At 41.2% G+C, this 20,874-nt stretch overlaps 5 protein-coding genes across 5 annotated transcripts; all 5 read left to right on the forward strand.

The window, feature by feature from the left end:
• The first annotated feature begins 3,093 nt into the window (after positions 1-3,093).
• Positions 3,094-3,555, forward strand: LOC121439398 (transcription factor BTF3-like). The gene has a single exon (XM_041639904.1). It carries the CDS (start codon positions 3,094-3,096, stop codon positions 3,553-3,555), a length of 462 nt encoding a protein of 153 aa, XP_041495838.1.
• A 2,577-nt stretch (positions 3,556-6,132) lies between these two features.
• On the forward strand, positions 6,133-6,807 carry LOC121439463 (the record flags this gene model as incomplete). Its single annotated transcript, XM_041639959.1, has 1 exon — positions 6,133-6,807. A coding segment is annotated over one exon (675 nt), but the record flags the coding sequence as incomplete, so codon positions are not given.
• A 4,617-nt stretch (positions 6,808-11,424) lies between these two features.
• Positions 11,425-11,886, forward strand: LOC121439397 (transcription factor BTF3-like). Its single transcript, XM_041639902.1, has one exon. The coding sequence runs from the start codon at positions 11,425-11,427 to the stop codon at positions 11,884-11,886; it is 462 nt and encodes a 153-aa protein (XP_041495836.1).
• A 2,577-nt stretch (positions 11,887-14,463) lies between these two features.
• LOC121439464 lies at positions 14,464-15,138 on the forward strand (the record flags this gene model as incomplete). The annotated part of the gene is made up of 1 exon (XM_041639960.1): positions 14,464-15,138. A coding segment is annotated over one exon (675 nt), but the record flags the coding sequence as incomplete, so codon positions are not given.
• Positions 15,139-19,743: 4,605 nt separating this feature from the next.
• Positions 19,744-20,205, forward strand: LOC121439396 (transcription factor BTF3-like). The gene has a single exon (XM_041639901.1). It carries the CDS (start codon positions 19,744-19,746, stop codon positions 20,203-20,205), a length of 462 nt encoding a protein of 153 aa, XP_041495835.1.
• The last annotated feature ends 669 nt before the right edge of the window (positions 20,206-20,874 follow it).

Consider the following 20,874-nt stretch of genomic DNA (forward strand, 5'->3'; position numbering starts at 1 on the left):
AGGGTCCCCAAAGTAGGCAACAGCATCAGAGATAGCCCCTGTTGCCATTGTTAGGAGTCCCACAAGAAGACCAATCTACATGGCTGTAACTCACACACATACACACACACACACACACACACACACACACAAACAAACACACACACACACATACGTACACAGAAGGCCTAGGGTTTCTGTTTTTCCTTGTTAGATTTACATATCTTTATTCACCAGGGCAATGTCTAACCACAAAGACCTATTTCCTGCATCTCTGCTACTATATGGATTCCCTGCTTAATCCCATTAAAGCCAGGCCTACCAGAATAATCTGCAATCCTCAAGTCCTGACTGTGGATGAGTATATTATACATTGGAATTCCCTGTTGCTTTTGACCATATCTTACTCTTCTTTTTAATCCTTTATTTCATTATAGTTCAGGTTTAATAATTAAAGCAATAATCAAATAACAACATATGTCAAATGATCAGAAGAGGTTAAGCAGCTTGTGCCAATGAAACAGTATGTTATGTTCTGTGGACTTAAGGGCCTATTGCTTCAAAAGCAACAGGAAGAACGTGTTTATAATGGTACTTGAAAATAAAAGATAAATATGAGCATAGGAATATAGTAGGTGAAAATATTCTACACATGAAAAAGACAAAATATTTAGAAAATGATTAACTGGGCATGTTTGTTTGTTTGCTTGTTTGTTTGTTTATTTATTAAAGATATCTGTCTCCTCCCCGCCACCGCCTCCCATTTCCCTCCCCCTCCCCCTCCCCCAAATCCTTCTCTCTCATAAACCCAAAGAGCAGTCAGGGTCCCCTGCCCGGTGGGGAGTCCAAGGACCTCCCACCTCCTTCCAGGTCTAGTAAGGTGAGCATCCAAACAGCCTAGGCTCCCACAAAGCCAGTACGTGCAGTAGGATCAAAACCCATTGCCATTGTTCTTGACTTCTCAGCAGTCCTCATTGTCTGCTATGTTCAGCGAGTCCGGTTTTATCCCAGGCTTTTTCAGACCCGGTCCAGCTGGCCTTGGTGAGTTCTCGATAGAACATCCCCATTGTCTCAGTGTGGGGGTGCACCCCTCGCTGTCGTGAGTTCCTCGCCTGTGCTCTCTTCTCCTTCTGCTCCTGATTTGGACCTTGGGATTTCAGTCCGGTGCTCCAATGTGGAACTCTGTCTCTGTCTCCTTTCATCGCCTGATGAATGTTAATATACAGGAGGATGACTATATGTTTTTCTTTGGGTTCACCTTCTTATTTAGCTTCTCTAGGATCACGAATTATAGGCTCACTGTCCTTTATTTATGGCTAGAAACCAATTATGTGTGAGTACATCAGGAGACCGCTTCCGACATATAACCCCAGCAGCATAGACATTAAGGGCATCATTGAATAAATGGGACCTCCAGAGACTGAGAAGCTTCTGTAAAGCAATGGACACTGTCACTAAGACAAAAAGGTAACCCACTGACTGGGAGAAGATCTTCACCAACCCCGCAACTGACAAAGGTCTGATCTCCAAAATATATAAAGAACTCAAGAAACTAGACTGTAAAAGGCTAATCAACCCAATTATAAAATGGGGCACTGAGCTGAACAGAGAATTCTCAACAGAAGAAGTTCAAATGGCCAAAAGACACTTAAGGTCATGCTCAACTTCTTTAGTGATCAGGGAAATGCAAATTAAGACAACTTTAAGATACCATCTTACACCTGTCAGAATGGCTAAAATCAAAAACACCAATGATAGCCTTAGCTGAAGAGGTTGTGGAGAAAGGGGCACACTCATCCATTGCTGATGGGAATGCAAACTTGTGCAACCACTTTGGAAAGCAGTGTGGCGGTTTCTCAGGAAATTCGGGATCAACCTACCCCTGGACCCAGCAATACCACTCTTGGGAATATACCCAAGAGATGCCCTATCATACAACAAACGTATATGCTCAACTATATTCATAGCAGCATTGTTTGTAATAGCCAGAACCTGGAAACAACCTAGATGCCCTTCAATGGAAGAATGGATGAAGAGTGTATGGAATATATACGTATTAGAGTACTACTCAGCAGTAAAAAGCAATGACTTCGTGAATCTTCTGTTTAATCCTAATGCTCTTAATAGTAGTTCTCATCATATAGTTTCTATACCAGCTTTCCCTGATGGATCCATAAGACATAAACTCATGTTCTTGTCCTCTTCATAGTCCCAAGTCCTATCTGTGGGAACACAGATTAAGCACTAATTTCCATGATGATTTTCCCCATAACCTCTTCTGCTCTGTGCCATTTCCATACTCCTTGGCTTTGCTCTGGTAACACAAGTTCATTCACTGGCTCTTTCTGCCATGTACCATAAGAACAGATCTTGCTCCGCTGCCTTGATATGATACCTACTTCTCAATACACACATTGTTTAGCCATTTTCCTACTGCAAAACCTCAGCTGTCAGAGTTATCCCCATGTCCCCAGTCCCACTTCTGATCACACAATTATGTAACTGCCTTGCCTTGTGAGTGCCCCTATTCCATATACACCTCCTTTATCAACAAATACAAAGCCCTAGACCTGAATGCAGAATCAGTCATCAGTTTTCCTCATGACACTCAACTTATCCTCTGCTATCTCTGGACTAGCCAACTGTACATTGGCTTTGCATGGGAATTTTCCAAGAATAACACTTCACAGCCTCAAAACCACACTTCTAACCCAACCAGTAGTCATGCAAGTACTACATCAGATTTCATCAAATCCAAATTCATCTGATCCATCTCTACACTTCAGTTCGACGCCCTGTTTGCAGGAATCTAACACATGATTGCCTCGGGACAAAAGACGGATACCACATGAGAACTGAAGGAGACTTTGAAAGGACAAACAAGACCCATACCCATTCAAACCAGACCATATGCCAGTATTATTAACTGTGTAGCAGACACAAAAAATCTCCACTAACCAAGAAGATATTTGCAATTGATACTTGCTGGAGAAAGAAGATCAGAGCTGCCACCCTGCGTCCCCGCATGTGTGCGCATTACCTCAGCTGGTCCACCCGAGACCCCCTGAGCGCAAACCCTAGTCCCCCGCACGAACCCATTTCCACTCCGACAAGATGAAAGAAACCATCATGAACCAGGAAAAACTGGCCAAGCTGCAGGCACAAGTGTGCATTGGTGGGAAAGGAACTGCTCGCAGAAAGAAGAAGGTGGTTCACAGAACAGCCACAGCAGATGATAAAAAACTGCAGTTCTCCTTAAAGAAGTTCTCTGGTATTGAAGAGGTGAACATGTTCACAAACCAAGGAACAGTGATCCATTTTAACAACCCTAAAGTTCAGGCGTCTCTGGTAGCAAACACCTTCACCGTTACAGGCCACATTGAGACAAAGCAACTGACAGAAATGCTTCCCAGCATTCTAAACCAGCTTGGGGCAGACAGTCTGACTAGTTCAAGGAGACTGGCTGAAGCTCTGCCCAAACAATCTGTGGATGGAGAAGCACCCCTTGCTACTGGAGAGGATGATGATGATGATGAAGTCCCAGATCTGGTGGAGAATTTTGATGAGGCGTCTTAGAATGAGGCAAACTGAACGGAGGCGACTTCTGAAGAACTGACACTTGCAGAAGTTACAGGAGCTGCTATTTTACATCATGGCTGCTTTTAAAGGGTCTTTTGTTTATGGATCTGATCAAATCTAGATCGCTAATATTTTTAAGCCCAAGCCCCTTGGACACTGCAGCTCTTTTCAGTTTTTGCTTAAACACAATTCAGTCTTTGCAGCGAATTACGCTGAAGAAGCCTGGGGATAAAGTTTGGAAAAGGGTTAATAAAATTCTTTGCCTAGAAAAAAATAAAAAGAAAATCAGTTTTGTTCAATGGAATATAACTGGGAATACTCAATACATTCCAGTGTAGGCTTCATAACTAGCAGTAGCTGGCCAATGCAAACCTTATGCCATGTGTTCATTTAGTATTTTCGTCTTTCTTGTATTAAGATTTTTTTCAGAGATAGAGAAAGCAAAGACTGAACAAGTGGGCAGGTAGAGATGTGGGAAACAAAGGGAGTAGAAAACGTTGATGAAGGGAGAAATCATGATAAATTTATTTTATGAGAATTTTTTCAAATTAATTCTAGATTAATTTAAATCCTTAATAGATTAATTATATCTCTAAAGGTTTGTACATATGAGAGGGACATTAACCACTCTGGCCCTTTAAGACTATATGTCTTGACTCTGGTTCTTTGCTCATAATGTGACATTCATCTCTGGTAGCTACGGAAACAAGAATTTTTAAAGTCACTCTCATACTGGGCAGTCACTAGCATTTGGCCTTCATAGAAGGGAAGAGAGGCAAGTATTTTATGTTTTCTACATGGTTTCTGTTAAAAGCTTTCAATTTCAGGAGACATAGAAGGTCAAAGAAGTCAATGACCTAAGATTCAACTCTTTGTTGATATCATGTCTATGTCAGTAAATCCTACTGAATATAAGTACTGGGAATCCCTGTGTAGCTGTGAAGGCTCTGTAGCCTGTATTGAGCTTTATACATTTGTAGTTTCCTGAAACTGAGTATGTGAATTAGACTTTCTGTGGTTTTTTCTGTTTATTTAATGGGGTAATGATTGCGTGAATCTCATTGGAGGGTCAGGACTATCAGATGGGCTAATATCCCTGAAGAGTATAAATGAGGCTTCAACTAAGCAAAGCAGAGGAAGGGGTTGGTTTGTGTGAACCAGGGGTTGATGGTGAGACACCATTCTGAGCTGAAATATCTGCCTAACAGAACTTCTTTTACTGAAGGTGATTCAACTCTTGTGCGACTTCGTGTCTGTCCAACATTTCCTGCTATTTGGAAGATATTTATGATCTAGACATTTCTCAAATGGATCTCTTCCTCCTGGATAAACAAAGGTAAAAGCTTAAGATGAGCTTCATGGAAGGTTTCAGATTGGATCTTTATGAAGCATAAGCACCTCCTCCATGGGTTTCAGACATGGGCAAAACTAAATCTTGCCATGCTAGCTCATTTGTCTTACACAAGAGAATTTTCCACCCTGATTCTGGTTGTGCTTCAAAACTCACTGATTCTGACATCAAAAGGCTCAGATCTGCCTTAACAAGGAAGAGGGCATGGGTAGGGTGTTACTCAATTCATACTAGATTTTAAAGTCACCTTGCTGATATGACTTCCCAATTTAGTAGAGCTACTGCCTTCACTCTGTTAGGAAGTACATTCCACAGAGAATGTGGAATAGTGGGAAGCTGGTAGAGAAATTTTTGTGGCAAGGAGGTACAGTTTGTAGTGCACTCAGACCTTCTGCATTGGAGGTGGCAATGTTATCATGTACATGCCTGAACTTTATTTATGCTCAAGAACACAGTGACATCCTTCAGGGCATAGTTATTCATGACCATTAGCCCCACATCCATTAACCCTACTTATGAACCAATAAGTGATCTAAATAAGTTGGTGCATACAGTAAATGTATAGTATTAATTTGGTGCTGGAGAAGATAGTTTCTCACACAAGACAGTTGGGATACTTCATATTCAGCAATGAAATGAAGGTAATTTTCTAATGTGTATGTTTGAGTAAGTCATGGGAAATGATTGAAATATTCATGAGGGCTCATGTTTCACATACAGATTTTAATTTTGGTCACATAATAATAATTCAGGTTTTCCAATATGTTTTCCGATAACACATACACTAGCATACACATGTAGAAATATAGCAGACAATATAGGTGAATTAAATTTGTGTAAATTCACTACCATAATTTATAGATATTTGTGCATTCTTCTGCTTATACCTCTCATTTAAGCTATTTATCTTATTTATGTATTGTAAATACTGCTTAATTAAACATCATTTAACATGTGTTGTAAATTATTGAGTATTAATTCCAAGCATTAACATGTTTAGTTAACAAATTTGCACATTTCAGCATTTGATAGATATAGTGAAATTGCTAATCAAAACCTCATATAGAGGGAACTTTGGCCATAGGTATATTACTTAAATACAACTTTTTGTGACAGCAAGGACCAGGTATGAGAACTTATTGCTCTGTAAACCATAACTCATTTTGTTTTCCACTGTCCCTTGTGTTCCTGACTTGACTATATACCTGTTCAATTTCATCTTTAGACTTGCCAATGTGAAGGAGTGCCTCTTCAAGTTCAGTGGCCTCCTCTGCAGCCTATCGGCCTTGGTGTTTGAGATTGTCATCGCAAGCAGCCAATCCTGGCGCCTCTGGGAATTCAATGACAAGCTTGTGCAATTCGTGTCTTTTGGACTTTGGGAAGCTTGCTACCCTCAAGAATTTAATGCTTCAGGCACTGTAACCAAGATTCTGGTGCACACCCCTATCAGTTCCACTTGGACCATTTCACCTGAATTTCAGTATGCACAAACACTGATAATGTGGGCTGTTACGATGAAGCCTGTAGTTCTGATTTTCAGTGCAATCGCCATTAATATTGGCTGCATGAAAGACCCATTTATTGAGATGCAGTTATTTTGCTACAAGGTTGCTGCCTTAGTTTTGTGTGTTAGCAGCATCTTCACATTTGTTTCTGTGAGCTGGAACCACTTTGTAGATCATTGTGGCCAAACCACTCTTGACTTTCCACCTGACTTTCCAGTTAAAAAAGAAGCCTTAATAAGCAAACACTATACTGTTGTGTTCCCAATAGGAGTACTGATTGCCACCATGTCACTCTTTGGTGTTACCTTCTTTCTCTTTGAGAAAAACTCTTTGAAACTAAAGAATCAGGTGAAGGCCAAGTGTGCTTCCATAGTGGCAGATCAAGAGATATGAAGTGAGAACTACATTTGCAACATCTGTCAGAAGATTCCTAGAAGAAAGTTCCTACTCATTTAAAAACTCTTGTAGTTCTCAACTAGTTCTAAATAAAGCATCACCTTTATTTTCTTGGTCTGTCTAAATGACTTCCTCCTCTGTCTAACCTGTCTCTTTCTTTGGGTATTTTTGTATCCTAATCTCTGAAGGCCATGATCATGCGTTCAGGTATTTCCGACAGGCAGTAGCAGGGAAAAGTAATGGTGAAATGCATGTTGCAAAGATATTTATCACAGGATAAATATCAAGTGAAAGAAGGTTTGTAAGGAAGCTGACACATAAACAGAAAAGTAAACACAATTCTGTCTGGAGACACTCTGAAACTCAGGTCTCCTGAAGGCAGAGCTGGACTTCATAGTGATAGCTCTGCAGATAGTGTGTTCCCTTGTCATGTAGTAGGAAGACTATGCTGTACACTGGACAGTCATGCATATCTTTCTGTTTGTGAGTATCACAAATTGCCGAGCATTCCCTATGTGCTCTGATAGAAAATATGGTGTAAAGATCATAGGGCTGCTTGTCCGAGTTGTTTTTCTTGTTTTTACCTTCAGAAACACTGGGTTCAAACCCACATTAAGCTTGGTGGCAAGCTTACATAGCCACTGGGCAATCTCACTAACTTCAAATATACCCCCACTTCACATAAGGATATCCCATGCTTGGCATCCATAGAATGTAGACCATTTTATAAAGTAAAAGAAATTTGCTTGCAAATGGGTAGAACTAGAAAAGGTCATCCTGAGTGAGGTAACCCAGACCCAGAAAAACAATTATTTTTTTTAAATATTTATTATGTATACAGTACTCCATCTGTGTGTATGCCTGCAGGCCAGAAGAGGGCACCAGACCCCATTACAGATGGTTGTGAGCCACCATGTGGTTGCTGGGAATCGAACTCAGGACCTTTGGAAGAGCAGACAATGCTCTTAAGCACTGAGCCATCTCTCCAGCCCCCCAGAAAGACAATTATTGTATGTACTCACATATAAGTGAATATTAGCTGTAAGGTAACCATGATGCAATCACAGGCCCAGAGAGGATAACCATGCTACAATCACAGGCTCAGAGAGAAGCTAATTAACAAGGGGTCATGATGGGGCTTGAGAATCTCACTGTGAAAGGGTAATAGAATAGACATCACTGATGGATGGGAGAGGGGTCTAGATGGGGGCAAGGAATGAGAACAGGATGGATCAGGTGAAGGGAAAATGGGGAGAGAGTACTGAGAGAGACAACTGGCTTCTGGGACATCTCTGGGTTGAGCTATAAACCTAGGAAAATGGAAATTCCCAGCAATCTATGAGGTAACCCATTCCGCTCCATCATGCCTTGAACTCCATCCACTCTTCCTCCTCTGTTTCTCTTCAGAAAAGGGTGGGCCTCCCATGGATTTCAGTCAATCACGGAATATCAAGTTGCAGTGAGACGAGGCATCTCCTGTTTTATTTAGGCTGAATGAGGTAATCTGGTAGGCAGAAAGGGTCCCCAAAGTAGGCAACAGCATCAGAGATAGCCCCTGTTGCCATTGTTAGGAGTCCCACAAGAAGACCAATCTACATGGCTGTAACTCACACACATACACACACACACACACACACACACACACACACACAAACAAACACACACACACACATACGTACACAGAAGGCCTAGGGTTTCTGTTTTTCCTTGTTAGATTTACATATCTTTATTCACCAGGGCAATGTCTAACCACAAAGACCTATTTCCTGCATCTCTGCTACTATATGGATTCCCTGCTTAATCCCATTAAAGCCAGGCCTACCAGAATAATCTGCAATCCTCAAGTCCTGACTGTGGATGAGTATATTATACATTGGAATTCCCTGTTGCTTTTGACCATATCTTACTCTTCTTTTTAATCCTTTATTTCATTATAGTTCAGGTTTAATAATTAAAGCAATAATCAAATAACAACATATGTCAAATGATCAGAAGAGGTTAAGCAGCTTGTGCCAATGAAACAGTATGTTATGTTCTGTGGACTTAAGGGCCTATTGCTTCAAAAGCAACAGGAAGAACGTGTTTATAATGGTACTTGAAAATAAAAGATAAATATGAGCATAGGAATATAGTAGGTGAAAATATTCTACACATGAAAAAGACAAAATATTTAGAAAATGATTAACTGGGCATGTTTGTTTGTTTGCTTGTTTGTTTGTTTATTTATTAAAGATATCTGTCTCCTCCCCGCCACCGCCTCCCATTTCCCTCCCCCTCCCCCTCCCCCAAATCCTTCTCTCTCATAAACCCAAAGAGCAGTCAGGGTCCCCTGCCCGGTGGGGAGTCCAAGGACCTCCCACCTCCTTCCAGGTCTAGTAAGGTGAGCATCCAAACAGCCTAGGCTCCCACAAAGCCAGTACGTGCAGTAGGATCAAAACCCATTGCCATTGTTCTTGACTTCTCAGCAGTCCTCATTGTCTGCTATGTTCAGCGAGTCCGGTTTTATCCCAGGCTTTTTCAGACCCGGTCCAGCTGGCCTTGGTGAGTTCTCGATAGAACATCCCCATTGTCTCAGTGTGGGGGTGCACCCCTCGCTGTCGTGAGTTCCTCGCCTGTGCTCTCTTCTCCTTCTGCTCCTGATTTGGACCTTGGGATTTCAGTCCGGTGCTCCAATGTGGAACTCTGTCTCTGTCTCCTTTCATCGCCTGATGAATGTTAATATACAGGAGGATGACTATATGTTTTTCTTTGGGTTCACCTTCTTATTTAGCTTCTCTAGGATCACGAATTATAGGCTCACTGTCCTTTATTTATGGCTAGAAACCAATTATGTGTGAGTACATCAGGAGACCGCTTCCGACATATAACCCCAGCAGCATAGACATTAAGGGCATCATTGAATAAATGGGACCTCCAGAGACTGAGAAGCTTCTGTAAAGCAATGGACACTGTCACTAAGACAAAAAGGTAACCCACTGACTGGGAGAAGATCTTCACCAACCCCGCAACTGACAAAGGTCTGATCTCCAAAATATATAAAGAACTCAAGAAACTAGACTGTAAAAGGCTAATCAACCCAATTATAAAATGGGGCACTGAGCTGAACAGAGAATTCTCAACAGAAGAAGTTCAAATGGCCAAAAGACACTTAAGGTCATGCTCAACTTCTTTAGTGATCAGGGAAATGCAAATTAAGACAACTTTAAGATACCATCTTACACCTGTCAGAATGGCTAAAATCAAAAACACCAATGATAGCCTTAGCTGAAGAGGTTGTGGAGAAAGGGGCACACTCATCCATTGCTGATGGGAATGCAAACTTGTGCAACCACTTTGGAAAGCAGTGTGGCGGTTTCTCAGGAAATTCGGGATCAACCTACCCCTGGACCCAGCAATACCACTCTTGGGAATATACCCAAGAGATGCCCTATCATACAACAAACGTATATGCTCAACTATATTCATAGCAGCATTGTTTGTAATAGCCAGAACCTGGAAACAACCTAGATGCCCTTCAATGGAAGAATGGATGAAGAGTGTATGGAATATATACGTATTAGAGTACTACTCAGCAGTAAAAAGCAATGACTTCGTGAATCTTCTGTTTAATCCTAATGCTCTTAATAGTAGTTCTCATCATATAGTTTCTATACCAGCTTTCCCTGATGGATCCATAAGACATAAACTCATGTTCTTGTCCTCTTCATAGTCCCAAGTCCTATCTGTGGGAACACAGATTAAGCACTAATTTCCATGATGATTTTCCCCATAACCTCTTCTGCTCTGTGCCATTTCCATACTCCTTGGCTTTGCTCTGGTAACACAAGTTCATTCACTGGCTCTTTCTGCCATGTACCATAAGAACAGATCTTGCTCCGCTGCCTTGATATGATACCTACTTCTCAATACACACATTGTTTAGCCATTTTCCTACTGCAAAACCTCAGCTGTCAGAGTTATCCCCATGTCCCCAGTCCCACTTCTGATCACACAATTATGTAACTGCCTTGCCTTGTGAGTGCCCCTATTCCATATACACCTCCTTTATCAACAAATACAAAGCCCTAGACCTGAATGCAGAATCAGTCATCAGTTTTCCTCATGACACTCAACTTATCCTCTGCTATCTCTGGACTAGCCAACTGTACATTGGCTTTGCATGGGAATTTTCCAAGAATAACACTTCACAGCCTCAAAACCACACTTCTAACCCAACCAGTAGTCATGCAAGTACTACATCAGATTTCATCAAATCCAAATTCATCTGATCCATCTCTACACTTCAGTTCGACGCCCTGTTTGCAGGAATCTAACACATGATTGCCTCGGGACAAAAGACGGATACCACATGAGAACTGAAGGAGACTTTGAAAGGACAAACAAGACCCATACCCATTCAAACCAGACCATATGCCAGTATTATTAACTGTGTAGCAGACACAAAAAATCTCCACTAACCAAGAAGATATTTGCAATTGATACTTGCTGGAGAAAGAAGATCAGAGCTGCCACCCTGCGTCCCCGCATGTGTGCGCATTACCTCAGCTGGTCCACCCGAGACCCCCTGAGCGCAAACCCTAGTCCCCCGCACGAACCCATTTCCACTCCGACAAGATGAAAGAAACCATCATGAACCAGGAAAAACTGGCCAAGCTGCAGGCACAAGTGTGCATTGGTGGGAAAGGAACTGCTCGCAGAAAGAAGAAGGTGGTTCACAGAACAGCCACAGCAGATGATAAAAAACTGCAGTTCTCCTTAAAGAAGTTCTCTGGTATTGAAGAGGTGAACATGTTCACAAACCAAGGAACAGTGATCCATTTTAACAACCCTAAAGTTCAGGCGTCTCTGGTAGCAAACACCTTCACCGTTACAGGCCACATTGAGACAAAGCAACTGACAGAAATGCTTCCCAGCATTCTAAACCAGCTTGGGGCAGACAGTCTGACTAGTTCAAGGAGACTGGCTGAAGCTCTGCCCAAACAATCTGTGGATGGAGAAGCACCCCTTGCTACTGGAGAGGATGATGATGATGATGAAGTCCCAGATCTGGTGGAGAATTTTGATGAGGCGTCTTAGAATGAGGCAAACTGAACGGAGGCGACTTCTGAAGAACTGACACTTGCAGAAGTTACAGGAGCTGCTATTTTACATCATGGCTGCTTTTAAAGGGTCTTTTGTTTATGGATCTGATCAAATCTAGATCGCTAATATTTTTAAGCCCAAGCCCCTTGGACACTGCAGCTCTTTTCAGTTTTTGCTTAAACACAATTCAGTCTTTGCAGCGAATTACGCTGAAGAAGCCTGGGGATAAAGTTTGGAAAAGGGTTAATAAAATTCTTTGCCTAGAAAAAAATAAAAAGAAAATCAGTTTTGTTCAATGGAATATAACTGGGAATACTCAATACATTCCAGTGTAGGCTTCATAACTAGCAGTAGCTGGCCAATGCAAACCTTATGCCATGTGTTCATTTAGTATTTTCGTCTTTCTTGTATTAAGATTTTTTTCAGAGATAGAGAAAGCAAAGACTGAACAAGTGGGCAGGTAGAGATGTGGGAAACAAAGGGAGTAGAAAACGTTGATGAAGGGAGAAATCATGATAAATTTATTTTATGAGAATTTTTTCAAATTAATTCTAGATTAATTTAAATCCTTAATAGATTAATTATATCTCTAAAGGTTTGTACATATGAGAGGGACATTAACCACTCTGGCCCTTTAAGACTATATGTCTTGACTCTGGTTCTTTGCTCATAATGTGACATTCATCTCTGGTAGCTACGGAAACAAGAATTTTTAAAGTCACTCTCATACTGGGCAGTCACTAGCATTTGGCCTTCATAGAAGGGAAGAGAGGCAAGTATTTTATGTTTTCTACATGGTTTCTGTTAAAAGCTTTCAATTTCAGGAGACATAGAAGGTCAAAGAAGTCAATGACCTAAGATTCAACTCTTTGTTGATATCATGTCTATGTCAGTAAATCCTACTGAATATAAGTACTGGGAATCCCTGTGTAGCTGTGAAGGCTCTGTAGCCTGTATTGAGCTTTATACATTTGTAGTTTCCTGAAACTGAGTATGTGAATTAGACTTTCTGTGGTTTTTTCTGTTTATTTAATGGGGTAATGATTGCGTGAATCTCATTGGAGGGTCAGGACTATCAGATGGGCTAATATCCCTGAAGAGTATAAATGAGGCTTCAACTAAGCAAAGCAGAGGAAGGGGTTGGTTTGTGTGAACCAGGGGTTGATGGTGAGACACCATTCTGAGCTGAAATATCTGCCTAACAGAACTTCTTTTACTGAAGGTGATTCAACTCTTGTGCGACTTCGTGTCTGTCCAACATTTCCTGCTATTTGGAAGATATTTATGATCTAGACATTTCTCAAATGGATCTCTTCCTCCTGGATAAACAAAGGTAAAAGCTTAAGATGAGCTTCATGGAAGGTTTCAGATTGGATCTTTATGAAGCATAAGCACCTCCTCCATGGGTTTCAGACATGGGCAAAACTAAATCTTGCCATGCTAGCTCATTTGTCTTACACAAGAGAATTTTCCACCCTGATTCTGGTTGTGCTTCAAAACTCACTGATTCTGACATCAAAAGGCTCAGATCTGCCTTAACAAGGAAGAGGGCATGGGTAGGGTGTTACTCAATTCATACTAGATTTTAAAGTCACCTTGCTGATATGACTTCCCAATTTAGTAGAGCTACTGCCTTCACCCTGTTAGGAAGTACATTCCACAGAGAATGTGGAATAGTGGGAAGCTGGTAGAGAAATTTTTGTGGCAAGGAGGTACAGTTTGTAGTGCACTCAAACCTTCTGCATTGGAGGTGGCAATGTTATCATGTACATGCCTGAACTTTATTTATGCTCAAGAACACAGTGACATCCTTCAGGGCATAGTTATTCATGAACATTAACCCCACATCCATTAACCCTACTTATGAACCAATAAGTGATCTAAATAAGTTGGAGCATACAGTAAATGTATAGTATTAATTTGGTGCTGGAGAAGATAGTTTCTCACACAAGACAGTTGGGATACTTCATATTCAGCAATGAAATGAAGGTAATTTTCTAATGTGTATGTTTGAGTAAGTCATGGGAAATGATTGAAATATTCATGAGGGCTCATGTTTCACATACAGATTTTAATTTTGGTCACATAATAATAATTCAGGTTTTCCAATATGTTTTCCGATAACACATACACTAGCATACACATGTAGAAATATAGCAGACAATATAGGTGAATTAAATTTGTGTAAATTCACTACCATAATTTATAGATATTTGTGCATTCTTCTGCTTATACCTCTCATTTAAGCTATTTATCTTATTTATGTATTGTAAATACTGCTTAATTAAACATCATTTAACATGTGTTGTAAATTATTGAGTATTAATTCCAAGCATTAACATGTTTAGTTAACAAATTTGCACATTTCAGCATTTGATAGATATAGTGAAATTGCTAATCAAAACCTCATATAGAGGGAACTTTGGCCATAGGTATATTACTTAAATACAACTTTTTGTGACAGCAAGGACCAGGTATGAGAACTTATTGCTCTGTAAACCATAACTCATTTTGTTTTCCACTGTCCCTTGTGTTCCTGACTTGACTATATACCTGTTCAATTTCATCTTTAGACTTGCCAATGTGAAGGAGTGCCTCTTCAAGTTCAGTGGCCTCCTCTGCAGCCTATCGGCCTTGGTGTTTGAGATTGTCATCGCAAGCAGCCAATCCTGGCGCCTCTGGGAATTCAATGACAAGCTTGTGCAATTCGTGTCTTTTGGACTTTGGGAAGCTTGCTACCCTCAAGAATTTAATGCTTCAGGCACTGTAACCAAGATTCTGGTGCACACCCCTATCAGTTCCACTTGGACCATTTCACCTGAATTTCAGTATGCACAAACACTGATAATGTGGGCTGTTACGATGAAGCCTGTAGTTCTGATTTTCAGTGCAATCGCCATTAATATTGGCTGCATGAAAGACCCATTTATTGAGATGCAGTTATTTTGCTACAAGGTTGCTGCCTTAGTTTTGTGTGTTAGCAGCATCTTCACATTTGTTTCTGTGAGCTGGAACCACTTTGTAGATCATTGTGGCCAAACCACTCTTGACTTTCCACCTGACTTTCCAGTTAAAAAAGAAGCCTTAATAAGCAAACACTATACTGTTGTGTTCCCAATAGGAGTACTGATTGCCACCATGTCACTCTTTGGTGTTACCTTCTTTCTCTTTGAGAAAAACTCTTTGAAACTAAAGAATCAGGTGAAGGCCAAGTGTGCTTCCATAGTGGCAGATCAAGAGATATGAAGTGAGAACTACATTTGCAACATCTGTCAGAAGATTCCTAGAAGAAAGTTCCTACTCATTTAAAAACTCTTGTAGTTCTCAACTAGTTCTAAATAAAGCATCACCTTTATTTTCTTGGTCTGTCTAAATGACTTCCTCCTCTGTCTAACCTGTCTCTTTCTTTGGGTATTTTTGTATCCTAATCTCTGAAGGCCATGATCATGCGTTCAGGTATTTCCGACAGGCAGTAGCAGGGAAAAGTAATGGTGAAATGCATGTTGCAAAGATATTTATCACAGGATAAATATCAAGTGAAAGAAGGTTTGTAAGGAAGCTGACACATAAACAGAAAAGTAAACACAATTCTGTCTGGAGACACTCTGAAACTCAGGTCTCCTGAAGGCAGAGCTGGACTTCATAGTGATAGCTCTGCAGATAGTGTGTTCCCTTGTCATGTAGTAGGAAGACTATGCTGTACACTGGACAGTCATGCATATCTTTCTGTTTGTGAGTATCACAAATTGCCGAGCATTCCCTATGTGCTCTGATAGAAAATATGGTGTAAAGATCATAGGGCTGCTTGTCCGAGTTGTTTTTCTTGTTTTTACCTTCAGAAACACTGGGTTCAAACCCACATTAAGCTTGGTGGCAAGCTTACATAGCCACTGGGCAATCTCACTAACTTCAAATATACCCCCACTTCACATAAGGATATCCCATGCTTGGCATCCATAGAATGTAGACCATTTTATAAAGTAAAAGAAATTTGCTTGCAAATGGGTAGAACTAGAAAAGGTCATCCTGAGTGAGGTAACCCAGACCCAGAAAAACAATTATTTTTTTTAAATATTTATTATGTATACAGTACTCCATCTGTGTGTATGCCTGCAGGCCAGAAGAGGGCACCAGACCCCATTACAGATGGTTGTGAGCCACCATGTGGTTGCTGGGAATCGAACTCAGGACCTTTGGAAGAGCAGACAATGCTCTTAAGCACTGAGCCATCTCTCCAGCCCCCCAGAAAGACAATTATTGTATGTACTCACATATAAGTGAATATTAGCTGTAAGGTAACCATGATGCAATCACAGGCCCAGAGAGGATAACCATGCTACAATCACAGGCTCAGAGAGAAGCTAATTAACAAGGGGTCATGATGGGGCTTGAGAATCTCACTGTGAAAGGGTAATAGAATAGACATCACTGATGGATGGGAGAGGGGTCTAGACGGGGGCAAGGAATGAGAACAGGATGGATCAGGTGAAGGGAAAATGGGGAGAGAGTACTGAGAGAGACAACTGGCTTCTGGGACATCTCTGGGTTGAGCTATAAACCTAGGAAAATGGAAATTCCCAGCAATCTATGAGGTAACCCATTCCGCTCCATCATGCCTTGAACTCCATCCACTCTTCCTCCTCTGTTTCTCTTCAGAAAAGGGTGGGCCTCCCATGGATTTCAGTCAATCACGGAATATCAAGTTGCAGTGAGACGAGGCATCTCCTGTTTTATTTAGGCTGAATGAGGTAATCTGGTAGGCAGAAAGGGTCCCCAAAGTAGGCAACAGCATCAGAGATAGCCCCTGTTGCCATTGTTAGGAGTCCCACAAGAAGACCAATCTACATGGCTGTAACTCACACACATACACACACACACACACACACACACAAACAAACACACACACACATATGTACACAGAAGGCCTAGGGTTTCTGTTTTTCCTTGTTAGATTTACATATCTTTATTCACCAGGGCAATGTCTAACCACAAAGACCTATTTCCTGCATCTCTGCTACTATATGGATTCCCTGCTTAATCCCATTAAAGCCAGGCCTACCAGAATAATCTGCAATCCTCAAGTCCTGACTGTGGATGAGTATATTATACATTGGAATTCCCTGTTGCTTTTGACCATATCTTACTCTTCTTTTTAATCCTTTATTTCATTATAGTTCAGGTTTAATAATTAAAGCAATAATCAAATAACAACATATGTCAAATGATCAGAAGAGGTTAAGCAGCTTGTGCCAATGAAACAGTATGTTATGTTCTGTGGACTTAAGGGCCTATTGCTTCAAAAGCAACAGGAAGAACGTGTTTATAATGGTACTTGAAAATAAAAGATAAATATGAGCATAGGAATATAGTAGGTGAAAATATTCTACACATGAAAAAGACAAAATATTTAGAAAATGATTAACTGGGCATGTTTGTTTGTTTGCTTGTTTGTTTGTTTATTTATTAAAGATATCTGTCTCCTCCCCGCCACCGCCTCCCATTTCCCTCCCCCTCCCCCTCCCCCAAATCCTTCTCTCTCATAAACCCAAAGAGCAGTCAGGGTCCCCTGCCCGGTGGGGAGTCCAAGGACCTCCCACCTCCTTCCAGGTCTAGTAAGGTGAGCATCCAAACAGCCTAGGCTCCCACAAAGCCAGTACGTGCAGTAGGATCAAAACCCATTGCCATTGTTCTTGACTTCTCAGCAGTCCTCATTGTCTGCTATGTTCAGCGAGTCCGGTTTTATCCCAGGCTTTTTCAGACCCGGTCCAGCTGGCCTTGGTGAGTTCTCGATAGAACATCCCCATTGTCTCAGTGTGGGGGTGCACCCCTCGCTGTCGTGAGTTCCTCGCCTGTGCTCTCTTCTCCTTCTGCTCCTGATTTGGACCTTGGGATTTCAGTCCGGTGCTCCAATGTGGAACTCTGTCTCTGTCTCCTTTCATCGCCTGATGAATGTTAATATACAGGAGGATGACTATATGTTTTTCTTTGGGTTCACCTTCTTATTTAGCTTCTCTAGGATCACGAATTATAGGCTCACTGTCCTTTATTTATGGCTAGAAACCAATTATGAGTGAGTACATCAGGAGACCGCTTCCGACATATAACCCCAGCAGCATAGACATTAAGGGCATCATTGAATAAATGGGACCTCCAGAGACTGAGAAGCTTCTGTAAAGCAATGGACACTGTCACTAAGACAAAAAGGTAACCCACTGACTGGGAGAAGATCTTCACCAACCCCGCAACTGACAAAGGTCTGATCTCCAAAATATATAAAGAACTCAAGAAACTAGACTGTAAAAGGCTAATCAACCCAATTATAAAATGGGGCACTGAGCTGAACAGAGAATTCTCAACAGAAGAAGTTCAAATGGCCAAAAGACACTTAAGGTCATGCTCAACTTCTTTAGTGATCAGGGAAATGCAAATTAAGGCAACTTTAAGATACCATCTTACACCTGTCAGAATGGCTAAAATCAAAAACACCAATGATAGCCTTAGCTGAAGAGGTTGTGGAGAAAGGGGCACACTCATCCATTGCTGATGGGAATGCAAACTTGTGCAACCACTTTGGAAAGCAGTGTGGCGGTTTCTCAGGAAATTCGGGATCAACCTACCCCTGGACCCAGCAATACCACTCTTGGGAATATACCCAAGAGATGCCCTATCATACAACAAACGTATATGCTCAACTATATTCATAGCAGCATTGTTTGTAATAGCCAGAACCTGGAAACAACCTAGATGCCCTTCAATGGAAGAATGGATGAAGAGTGTATGGAATATATACGTATTAGAGTACTACTCAGCAGTAAAAAGCAATGACTTCGTGAATCTTCTGTTTAATCCTAATGCTCTTAATAGTAGTTCTCATCATATAGTTTCTATACCAGCTTTCCCTGATGGATCCATAAGACATAAACTCATGTTCTTGTCCTCTTCATAGTCCCAAGTCCTATCTGTGGGAACACAGATTAAGCACTAATTTCCATGATGATTTTCCCCATAACCTCTTCTGCTCTGTGCCATTTCCATACTCCTTGGCTTTGCTCTGGTAACACAAGTTCATTCACTGGCTCTCTCTGCCATGTACCATAAGAACAGATCTTGCTCCGCTGCCTTGATATGATACCTACTTCTCAATACACACATTGTTTAGCCATTTTCCTACAGCAAAACCTCAGCTGTCAGAGTTATCCCCATGTCCCCAGTCCCACTTCTGATCACACAATTATGTAACTGCCTTGCCTTGTGAGTGCCCCTATTCCATATACACCTCCTTTATCAACAAATACAAAGCCCTAGACCTGAATGCAGAATCAGTCATCAGTTTTCCTCATGACACTCAACTTATCCTCTGCTATCTCTGGACTAGCCAACTGTACATTGGCTTTGCATGGGAATTTTCCAAGAATAACACTTCACAGCCTCAAAACCACACTTCTAACACAACCAGTAGTCATGCAAGTACTACATCAGATTTCATCAAATCCAAATTCATCTGATCCATCTCTACACTTCAGTTTGACGCCCTGTTTGCAGGAATCTAACACATGATTGCCTCGGGACAAAAGACGGATACCACATGAGAACTGAAGGAGACTTTGAAAGGACAAACAAGACCCATACCCATTCAAACCAGACCATATGCCAGTATTATTAACTGTGTAGCAGACACAAAAAATCTCCACTAACCAAGAAGATATTTGCAATTGATACTTGCTGGAGAAAGAAGATCAGAGCTGCCACCCTGCGTCCCCGCATGTGTGCGCATTACCTCAGCTGGTCCGCCCGAGACCCCCTGAGCGCAAACCCTAGTCCCCCGCACGAACCCATTTCCACTCCGACAAGATGAAAGAAACCATCATGAACCAGGAAAAACTGGCCAAGCTGCAGGCACAAGTGTGCATTGGTGGGAAAGGAACTGCTCGCAGAAAGAAGAAGGTGGTTCACAGAACAGCCACAGCAGATGATAAAAAACTGCAGTTCTCCTTAAAGAAGTTCTCTGGTATTGAAGAGGTGAACATGTTCACAAACCAAGGAACAGTGATCCATTTTAACAACCCTAAAGTTCAGGCGTCTCTGGTAGCAAACACCTTCACCGTTACAGGCCACGTTGAGACAAAGCAACTGACAGAAATGCTTCCCAGCATTCTAAACCAGCTTGGGGCAGACAGTCTGACTAGTTCAAGGAGACTGGCTGAAGCTCTGCCCAAACAATCTGTGGATGGAGAAGCACCCCTTGCTACTGGAGAGGATGATGATGATGATGAAGTCCCAGATCTGGTGGAGAATTTTGATGAGGCGTCTTAGAATGAGGCAAACTGAACGGAGGCGACTTCTGAAGAACTGACACTTGCAGAAGTTACAGGAGCTGCTATTTTACATCATGGCTGCTTTTAAAGGGTCTTTTGTTTATGGATCTGATCAAATCTAGATCGCTAATATTTTTAAGCCCAAGCCCCTTGGACACTGCAGCTCTTTTCAGTTTTTGCTTAAACACAATTCAGTCTTTGCAGCGAATTACGCTGAAGAAGCCTGGGGATAAAGTTTGGAAAAGGGTTAATAAAATTCTTTGCCTAGAAAAAAATAAAAAGAAAATCAGTTTTGTTCAATGGAATATAACTGGGAATACTCAATACATTCCAGTGTAGGCTTCATAACTAGCAGTAGCTGGCCAATGCAAACCTTATGCCATGTGTTCATTTAGTATTTTCGTCTTTCTTGTATTAAGATTTTTTTCAGAGATAGAGAAAGCAAAGACTGAACAAGTGGGCAGGTAGAGATGTGGGAAACAAAGGGAGTAGAAAACGTTGATGAAGGGAGAAATCATGATAAATTTATTTTATGAGAATTTTTTCAAATTAATTCTAGATTAATTTAAATCCTTAATAGATTAATTATATCTCTAAAGGTTTGTACATATGAGAGGGACATTAACCACTCTGGCCCTTTAAGACTATATGTCTTGACTCTGGTTCT

Source organism: Microtus oregoni, unplaced genomic scaffold (genome assembly GCF_018167655.1).
Source record: "Microtus oregoni isolate MIOR12 unplaced genomic scaffold, Mior012 000061F_ref0000440, whole genome shotgun sequence".
In the NCBI taxonomy this organism is placed as follows: Eukaryota; Metazoa; Chordata; class Mammalia; order Rodentia; family Cricetidae; genus Microtus; species Microtus oregoni.

Bases quoted from the DNA above. Each gene is read 5' to 3' on its own strand.
- LOC121439398 (XM_041639904.1), top strand. From the start codon at position 3,094: ATGAAAGAAACCATCATGAACCAGGAAAAACTGGCCAAGCTGCAGGCA.
- LOC121439397 (XM_041639902.1), top strand. From the start codon at position 11,425: ATGAAAGAAACCATCATGAACCAGGAAAAACTGGCCAAGCTGCAGGCA.
- LOC121439396 (XM_041639901.1), top strand. From the start codon at position 19,744: ATGAAAGAAACCATCATGAACCAGGAAAAACTGGCCAAGCTGCAGGCA.